Source organism: Anneissia japonica, unplaced genomic scaffold (genome assembly GCF_011630105.1).
Source record: "Anneissia japonica isolate Jap-2015-1 unplaced genomic scaffold, ASM1163010v1 scaffold1165_len1893470_cov193, whole genome shotgun sequence".
NCBI lineage: Eukaryota > Metazoa > Echinodermata > Crinoidea > Comatulida > Comatulidae > Anneissia > Anneissia japonica.
The window spans coordinates 1,832,431-1,843,142 of record NW_022709613.1 but is presented as its reverse complement, the minus strand read 5'-3'; the positions used below and the strand labels follow the sequence as shown (position 1 = coordinate 1,843,142).

The window sequence follows — 10,712 nt, the reverse complement described above, 5'->3', positions numbered from 1 at the left end:
GGATGATTCAATGGACCATCCCCCCTTGTCAAATATTGGGGGGGGGGGGGATATATCCCCCCCATCCCCCCCCCCGGGATCTACGCCTATGCCGCAATCGTATGCGTGGCATTTATGACACAGTTAACCGCCATAGAATTGGCCATCACAATTACCATTAAAATAACCTAATGCATTTAACTAACCTGGTTGAAGTAGCGTATTTTCTAATCTTGTATTGTTATGACGAGCTGTTATTTTTTCCTTAGCATTTAGTCGTAATACCGTGCTATTGACGCACTGCAAAGTGTTTTTATCCATAGGTGGAATTGATGTTGTCCTATTACCTGCAAAAAAATAATCAGACATATTATCATCGCCATTAGGTTCATCATCATTAAAAACAATTCAAAGCACACAATGGGTAGTAGCCCTTTTTTTGCTTTTATTCGTCTTTTGGATGGATGCAATTTTTCTCCACTCTGCTGTTCTTCTAGTGCAAAATAGATATGCCGACCTAAACGCAAGCATCCCCTACTAGATATACAGAAATAATGCTTGGGTTTGCGCCAAAGCTTCTAAACTGCTTTAGTGTCAAATTATATTTAAATGTTCATGACTCAGCGACGGTAGTAAGTTAAGGCGATTTCATTACACTGCGAACCAACGACATTAATTTGAACGAATATCCGCTCAGACTGCCAACAACGATTGAGTGGACTAAAACTTGGCAGTCGCTGCGTACGACGGTCGCCGGCTGACGCTATCCATGGAGAACACAACGCTACGACGCTACGATCATTTTTAAGATAAGATAAACTTTATTGTCACGACCACATAACAAGGTGTACATTTTGATTTCCTTGACACTACATAAATAATACGGTATAAAATAATATAAAACACAAAGGAGTATTTGCGCTTAAAATATAGCCTAATGTAATGTAATGTAGTGGGATTTACTCTAGCGCATTACACCGAAGTCTCAATGCGTTAAAATAAAAAAGGAAAAAAGAAAATCCAACAAAAGATTCTATGCTAACCAACTAAGAAAAGGAACCGAAATGAAAGGACTATAGCAGAAGAACCGCACATCATAGCACCGTTCTCTCACAATTTAAGACCATTGTCAAACAATTTGGTTGGCCGGAACATAATTCACAGGTGCCATAATGATGCACGGTATCTATTCTAACTAATGTTATAAACAAGAGAAAGAAAAAAACTAATAACATATAGTATAAAGGTGTGATTTTAATTTAGTTTTGAATACATCCAAGGATGTCGCATTTCTCACATCTGTAGGTAAACTATTCCAAAGAGTAGGCCTAGGTGCTGCTATTTGAAATGATCTTGCTCCGTAAGTCTTCAAGCGACAAGATGGAATATGCAGAAGAGTTGAGTCGATTGTAGATCTAAGTCGTCTATTGCATTTGCTTGAACGTAGTTTTATGAGGTCAGAAATATAAGGAGGAGTTAACCCATGAAGTGCTTTGTATGTAAAAATAAGTATTTTGAATTCAATCCTCTGTTTCACGGGTAACCAGTGAAGTCGCGTGAGAACCGGAGTTATATGATCGAATCGAGGAGTGCAGGTAACTACCCGAGCAGCAGAGTTGAGTTGCAGTTGAAGTTTATTAATGAGTCTCATCGGCAGACCATAAAGTAAACTATTGCAGTAGTCCAGACGTGAAGTGATTAAAGCGTGTACAATTTTGAGAGCCGCATCCTCGGTCAGAAACTGGGGATGTTTCTAAAATTCCTGAGATGATAGTATAATATACTTGAAAAAATATAATACAATACAAAACAATATAAATACTATCTCTAAAGGGTTGAGTTGAAAACATGAGTTGAATTATAGAAAGATTTCCTGCACCGTGTTGTCTTGCATTTTAATGGACAGAGTCTACCTGAGTTATTTACAACATTATCGTTGTTTAATGGATGCGAATCTTCCATAATTTTCTTAACTTGGCTAATGACATCACGAGTATGTATCTCGTCGATAACATTAACATTTCTGCCTATCATTTTACTTGCAGTTTTCATAATTTTATCAAGTTTCTTCTTATTACACTTAGACTATTATACCAGACTACACAATTAAAGGATAAAACACTTAACACTCTGATAAAAATGGAAAAGCACAATGACGATTCCTCACCGACAATCGGCAGATGGATGGTGTCGCGTTGTCTAACGCTCACAGAGGGGTGGAGTTGGGTTCGTCGGCCGACCGTCGCACAGTGGGCCAGTGCGAAATCAAAGTGTGCCAAAAGTCCATTTTGGTGACTATGGCTTTTACACCTTTTTTCACATGATTGAAGAAGGGTATACCCTGGTGAATCTATCCTGAAAATATTTTACATTTAAACGAATTTTGAGGGTGGTATTTTTCAACAAATGTCGGAAATTTCTCTATAAATATTTCAAATGCTATAATTGACTACATTATATCAAAACACGATTCAAAATTTACACGTTTCTTGTATATAAATTGGGGAACAAAAATATATGTTTTGGTTTAAATTTGAAGTTTGCATCAATAATAAATCGATGTTTAAACGACAGAAAAAATATTTTGTAGAACCATAAATACGTAATGAACATAATTTCACAACGTTTGCACGTTCCTACAACGTTGTGTAAACGTTATTTTGTGACATACCTAACCCCAACATTCGCCAAAAACGTTATAAGAAAGTAAACACGTGTTTGCTGGAGTTCTAAAAATACCTCGTGGCTTGACAACAGGATTCCATTTTGTGATGAAGTTATTAATGTTTTGACACAGAACAGAAATATTCTTTCCACACCAGCAGAAAACCCACCAGAGACTTAAAAACAACCCAAACCGGGACGTCCTATCGAAGTATGGGAGGATCTTTCCAGAGACTTCGCACAAGGGTAAAGTACAAGAGATGTTGTACGCACTGAACTTATTCAGCATTGCAAGGGGCGTTCTAATGTGTAGAAAATACATACACATTTTATTTCTCTCCGACGAATTGTACCGGTACTGGTAGTTTATCTCCCCAAACGCCGGGGGGGGGGGAGCTCGGGAGGGAGCTCTCCTCGACGGGGACCCTGCCCCTCCCCCTCCGCTGGCGTCATCCCTGAGGCCCAAATCGAAATCTTTTACGACAGATTGAAATATTGTCCATATCTTTGTAGCTCCATAACAAAATGAGACCCCTCCTTACACCAAAGTGAGCGTTGCAAAAAAACATGCTTTATTTTGTAGAACCATAAAGTTCCTTTTCAAAGCCTCCTCGTTCACACTGCACTGAGAATTATCAAAAAAACATAAAACGACCATTATCGATACTTTTACAATAGACCTAATATGATTGAGGACGGAATTAATATATCATGACATTGGTGTAGGCCTAACGTCTGAGAATTCCATGGATTCGCAGATGTAAACACATTTTACATTTTAAAATGTCAAATTAGGTTGTCTGATATTATTATGAATTTTGATTTCGATTTCGATTTCGATTTATTAAAAAAAAACATTTATATTCACTGTAAGATTAACAATAGAATTTTTTAAATGTTGGCCTATGCCTAAAAAACTTTTGGCCCCGTCCAATCAGAAAAATGCATTTTGATGACGTTATAGAAAATACAAAAAAATGTTTCCCACAGGGGTTCTTTTATCCCAAACATCCTTAAACATTTCAAAAATCATTGCAATATGAACTTGTTTTGGTGTTACAATAAAAACTGATATCGTCCAATCAGAAAACAACACAAAAATGACGTCATATGGATTTGAAAATGCTTTTATTGAATTCTACGGGTATGAAAACCTCTACATAGATCTTTATATTCGCTTAGATTAGGTTCTGTAATGAGTAATTAATTTTGGCACACTTTGACTTCAGTCTGGCCCACTGTGCGTCGTACGTCGTATTAGTGAGTGCAAGTCTTAACGTTGCGTCTGAAATGTGTAGGGGCTGGCAGACGCTGCAGTATTATACACCACGCGTGAATCAAGGCACACTACGTCATAGGACGTTCGTACGACAAATACATGTCCGCTTTCTGTGATCGTTTGACGACGTGTTCTCGGTTTTAGAGTGGAGCTGATTTTTACTTTTATTGCCTTTTCTGACACAATCAAGTCTGTCCTGGCGAAGGCGTGCTTCTTAACCACTAAGCTATTATTAGCATGTTTTTCAAACTGGTTGAGTGCTTAGGTTATCGCCTGGATTAAACATTTAAAGTGAATAAGACATATTCAAACTTTCTATATTTTTAACAATATCTTACTATTGCTATTCTTTTTATTTTTCATTAATATAAGTACTATTTCCCGTTGTTTCAAATGATTTGTAGCTTTTTAAAATTGTTATGGATATTGATTGAAAGAAGAAAAATCAATTTTCAAAAGCAATAATCATTTTTTAATGAAATAATTATAAATATATTTCTTATACTATTTAAAGTATGTGTATTATATATATATATCCTCAATCTGTTACAATACGAATTTCTAAATTATGTTTGATTTTTTTTTAAGAGACTTATGTTTAAACCATCATCACTTATTTACATAATAGTACACTTTAATTGTATCTAATTTCATAATTTTCAAATACGAAATTTTCAAATTTCAAATTTTCAAATTTGAAATTTTCTAATTTCAAATTTTCAAATTTTCAAATTTTCAAATTTCAAATTTTCAAATTTCAAATTTTCAAATTTCAAATTTTCAAATTTCAAATTTTCTAAATTTCAAATTTCAAATTTTCAAATTTCAAATTTTCAAATTTCAAATTTTCAAATTTCAAATTTCAAATTTTCAAATTTCAAATTTTCGAATTTCAAATTTTTAAATTTCAAATTTTCAAATTTCAAATTTTCAAATTTCAAATTTTCAAATTTCAAATTTTCAAATTTCAAATTTTCAAATTTCAACCAGCTGCAGGTAGGTTAAATTCAAAACTACCGTAATATGCCTGAAAAATCTTTTGCTTTCAGACGGAAAATGCACTGGTTTATACAAGGTTGACTCATAGTGCGCGATGGTTGACCTCGATGTACCTTACTATTACAATTGCAGGTTTTCATTGTTTTGTTTTATTTTATTCATAATTTCATTAGTACTATAAGTATTTTAGGTTTCCGTGGTTTTTTTTTTTTTTACTTTACACTTTTTAACTATTTTTTTGTGTCAATTTCTACTTCATTTCTGATTCATAGCAATGAAAAAAAGAACTATGTTCTGTTGTAGAAAGAGACATAGTAAGTCTAGTTTATATCTTGAACTGTACAGGTCAATCAAAAGGTCTCAATATAAATCTTAAGAAAGTTGATCGAAGAGCCATACTTATATCAAGCTGTGTCTTAGTAATACGAGCAGAATGAAACGCAAAACAGACCTACCTACAAAAAGAACTATACATGCGCATACAATAGAAGCTATGAAAATTGAAACGGCAAATATGACGACCAGATATGCGTATTTATTACGTTTAAAATGCCGACCAGTCTCAGATGTCGGTGTAGCCTTCAGTTCGTTGTTACTCGGTGCAGCGATACCACCTGTATACACAGAACTTGTACCCAATTTAGTATCTTGCTAGATAAAAGTAGAATTTAAGAATTAAACTTTTTTCTTTGATAAGAAAACATTAATTTCATCAATGGTTTTCAATGTTTGTTAGTTCTTTGTTCGGTTTGTTAATAAATGCATGTCTTAAATGACCTTTTTCTATTTCTTTGGGAACGGCTAACTTTGTTAATGAGGCTTACGTTTAAATTAACAAATTCAAATGAATATCTCGTTTCTTTAAAAGTTATGTTTGTTTCTGTCTTTATTGCCTGTGTATAAGACAGCGATTAAGTTCATCTTTAGTGTGTCCTTGTCTCGTGTTCGAATCCAATTGTTTCTGTATGCACATTATGTTTATGGATATTACAGTAGTGGTGTTTTGAATATTTATGAATATTGTTATATAAAGACAAATGAATTAAATGAAATGAAAAAGTATGTCTTTTGATATTATATTCATCGGCTATTAAAAATATAATCATAATAACGTAATAATAATAATGAATAATAATAATAATAATAATAATGATTATTATTATTATTATTATTATTATTATTATTATTATTATTATTAGTATTATTAGTATTATTATTATTATAAAAAAAGACACATACCTTGTTTCTATTTGTGCCACATATGTCAATTGTATTTCCATAATTATCAATTCCCTTTAGCGAGATTCCTTCCGCCATATTCGTTCCGTATTTTCAACCTGTAAGCCAATATTTATATTTCGTAAGGATTTACTGTCTATTTTGAGCTAAGTAAACTTGAATGAATTAGGCAACGTTCAAGTTTTTGGGGCGCTGTTGGAAATTATAAACCGAAGAAGCAGTTCCTCTATAACTCCAAGAAGATTACATAAAATTATAAAAAAACAATTACGGATGAAGTTGCTCATTTTTGAAAAGTCTTCAAAGCCTGGAAATGTAGAAATTTGTCGTTAATGGGGAAAGTCTCAATTGTAAAGAATTTGGCACTCTCAAAACTCATTTATAATGCTTTAATTATTGAAATTCCAAATGGATTTCATTGGAACGGAAAGAATGAAAAAAAAATTAACGGAAAACAATGAGTGGAGCACGTTAAAACTTACCTGAATTTAACGTGCATTGGAAAGCTTTCATAACAATTTAGATAAAAAAACTTATGAAAGCAGATTATGCCAGATAGAAAATTATCCCACGATATTACATAAATAAGATTACATCAGAGCAATTGTTATTTGATATGACTAACATTAATGTGTTACACACATCAATAAATACAAAAATATCCCCATTTTAGTTTAAGATATTGAAGCGATTATTGAATAAAATAACAATATCAATAATAATCAAGTAAATAACAACAACCAGATTGTTAAACAAATATGGGGTAACATATACATCAATATAAATGCAAAATCTCGTCTTTACTAAAATGGTATAAATCAGAGGATCGTTAAAATTAAAGATATTGGTTGTTGAAAATAGACTATTGACAGGGAAAGAAATACTAGAAAAGTTGGTAAATAAAGGTGAATATACATCTCTACTTGAAGCTATTCCCAAATAATGGATGGCAATTATAAATAATTATTCACATTTCAATGAGACATGCCTTAAATAAGTGTTTGCATCAGCATGTTTTAAGGGCTAAATCAAAAATAATATATAATTGTTTGTAAACTTTGTCTTTATTCCTCCAATTTCACAATCAAAATGGGAACTTGAGCTCATGATTGTTTAATTGATTGGAATTTGGTTTGGTTAAGAAAAGTAAAAAGAATAAACAATTTTAAGTATGCTCGATTTAATTTCAAATTTCTTCACAGAATTATCTCAACTAATAAAAGACGTTTTAGTTGGAAGCTAAACAATACTGACTTGTCGATAAACTAGAGGATGAAAAACATATTTTCCTTGACTGCTATACAATACTGTTATGGAAAAATGTTTATAAAATTATTAATATGATATTTACCACTTACCATTATAATACCACATTGAGATAGGCCTTTAAAGACATTGTGCTAAGCGTTGATAATTGTATACATGGAGCCATGTTTACGATATACACACACAAAAAAAAAAATACACACAAAAAAAAAAAAAAAAAAAAAATCCGAACTAAATATACCTGCGAGTGTAAATTACTGGAAACCTTTTATTTATGCACTAAAAAACATAATTGACTGTGAAATTTATACTACAGGCGAAAAAAACTGAAGTAAAATGGAAAGATGTCAAGAAGGTTATATATTTATTATAAAGAATGCGCAAAAACGATAACTGCCAATATCTGTACCCAATTCATTATTCCTTTACTCATTTGCATTGCTATGCTGTCTTGTTCATTACTGTTACTGTATGCCATTAATGAAGGTGAATAAAAAAAGAATAAAATGGTAACCGCACAATATATAAAATAAATGATCAATAGAAAAGTAAAACAAGAAAAATACATAAATTAAAGCAATATTGATAAGTGGTGATTGAAAGTGCTAATTCTTCTTTTTGTGTGTTATTTTGTTTAAAATTTGCCTTAAAAAGAAAATAAATCCAAGAATGAAATTAGTCGTAAAAAATATTTTAATTTAAGTACAAAATGTTGTGTATTAACGTACTGAGAAATTGTATTGACTGCAAAATTGAAAATTAAATAATGATTATTTGTTACTCTTCCTTAAAAAAAAAAACTATTATAACAATGTTTTTAATCTGCTTACATTTACAAAGTTTGTGTGTATGTAAGTATATATGTTGGCCTTTGTATGTATATACTACAAATTATTAAAATTATATAATGTGTACTTTGATTTGTATAAAGGAAAAGGGTAATAACGATAATATATATCTTCAGTGACTAGAAGTACTTTTATCATTTTCACTGTAAAATTATTGGTGAACACACCTTTTAAATACATTAATTTCTACGTTTAAGTTGATAAGCTTGTTGTTACTTCAAGATGAGCAAGTTAATTTTAAAATGTTTTTTTTTATAGTTTTAGGGTACTTTGCATGGGACAATCTATCTTTAATGCTAATTATACCTATTTCCCCTCCTATTCTAGTATGCAATTATTAACAAATAGAAGTTGGGATGCCTACCATACAGAAAAATCTATCAGTTTTTTCAACAGGCCTACAATGCAGCTGTTGCTGTTTTAGTAGCTAGTAAATCCTCGCTTTTTCTCAATATTTAATGGTCATAGAAAGAAAAGAAAAATACTTACTTTGGTTGAAAACTGACTTAGGCATACAAATCGTGTTCCATTAGGATGGTGTCTCTATCGACATTTAAATGGAATATTCATGTTATCGAAATAAGTATAATCCTTATGTATGTATACCCAATCAGATTTTCAGCCGAATAATAATGTGATCCCAATTGGGTGTTATTTCTTGGTTACGATAAAAGTTAATTCATTTGAATGTTTGATAATTACATATTGAAAGTAACATCTGTTTTTCATGCTGTTCACGCAAGTTTAAATGTAAATACATCACTAATAGTTTTGCAATATTGTATTGAAAATCAATCATGGCTTAAGCGTTTGAATATTAAGATCAGTATAATGTAGGGCCTACTTCGTCTACGACCGTCGTTTGACAAGCCGATAACTAATGAAAAGTAAGGTAGATATTGTGGATAGACAATGATTATTAACGACAGTTTGTAATATCTTAGGATTTACTAGTGTAATTAATATTATTATTGTAAAATGTTGAGTACTACTTTACTATAGGTGGCCTCGTGCCCGTGGTTATTACTCCGTTATATCTGGATGACATGTTGCGTTGTACGAATTGATAATCCGCTAATTCAAAGGAGTATTGGAATTCGTTGTGTTAGAAGCTATGATGTACTCAGACCTGCTATAGCGAAATACAACCTGGAACAGTTCACCAATAGAAGCTAACATGCATTGTGGACCACGGACAAGTTGATGAACATTGCATTGTTGATATTCAAGCTAAACCAACAGGCGCAAGCTCGGTGGTCTCGAGGTATGATGCCAGGCTAGTGATCTGGAGATCGTGGGTTAGAGTCCCACCCGAGAACAATTTGCGATTTTTTTCGCAGTTGTTTTCAAATGTACTGAGTATTCGGTACATTTCCACGTCAGGTAGGGCAAAAAATACACCTATACATGTTTCTCCTGACGCAAATCCAGTTATTGCCTATTATTCCATTACGACAATAACAATTACTATCAACATTATTTTAGTTAATCAAATGAGAATCCTCAATGGAATGTATGTATTGTAAATATTATATTAATGCCATAGTAATAGGCCTACTGAATGCCATTACTGTACCGGTACTGTTAAATATGTATTAGGTTAATTACGTCTTTTTTTACCCATTATTCAGAGATTTCTATATTTTTCTTTTATTAAAATGAAGTGAAAATATAATATTAATAATTTAATTTTAAATGTAAACACGTTTTTTCTCTTTAAATGCCAATTTTGTTTAACTGTTGATCTTTTTGATAAATGTTTGTATACTTATCGAGGCATGATATGACATTGGACGTAATCGGAACAAGAGCATCTGTTCACACTTCTCTGTCATGTCCTCTTTTTATTTGCGAATGAATATACCGTTGGATGTGATAGGCCTAAATATAAACATAGTGTCTTGGATAATCTTGAATAAACCGTGAGTTCAGAATTTTGAAAGCAGTCTGTTCTCAGAATTTCATTCAGACAATAATTTATTAATATACTCTTAAATTTTAACATTCCAGCCTGAACTGATCATCAACTTTCCAGATACCCCAAACGTTTGTAATCCGATTTACGGCTGGATGTTGCTTCCGACGTACACCTATTTTGAGAATAGTTTCACGTTTCATAAAGTTGCACTTTTAAATAAATATTTCTTATAGGCGCTATATTTGTATATTCTGAGCTCGAAATATCATATCGGCCTCGCTTCTTTGCTCTATGCTCAGGGCTATAGTTGTGTTTTCTTTTAAAATATTCCTTCGTGCAGCATGACAAGTTGATAACGATATCGATATAAATAGGCCTACTCTTTTAAACTTAACTTTCATCGATAAACTAAATGGCAGAGCTGGAAAGCGATTAGTACGTACTAATCCGACATAACTACGATTTAATCATAAACAAATGCTAAATCTAATTAGTACCTGCCTGTACAGTAGCGTTACTG

General features: G+C 32.2%; 1 protein-coding gene across 1 annotated transcript in view; it reads right to left on the bottom strand.

Annotated features, from left to right (window-relative positions):
* The window catches only part of LOC117106840, a 15,668-nt gene extending 6,800 nt beyond the window's left edge, over nucleotides 1-8,868 (bottom strand). The window contains exons 1-4 of the mRNA XM_033248313.1: nucleotides 8,764-8,868; nucleotides 6,161-6,258; nucleotides 5,377-5,572; nucleotides 186-326 (exon numbers count right to left, since the gene is read on the bottom strand). Of these exons, the coding sequence (XP_033104204.1) occupies nucleotides 186-326; nucleotides 5,377-5,572; nucleotides 6,161-6,238 (415 nt within the window). The 5' untranslated portion in view covers nucleotides 6,239-6,258; nucleotides 8,764-8,868. The remainder of the gene's footprint in view (nucleotides 1-185; nucleotides 327-5,376; nucleotides 5,573-6,160; nucleotides 6,259-8,763) is intronic.
* Between the last annotated feature and the right edge of the window lie 1,844 nt (nucleotides 8,869-10,712).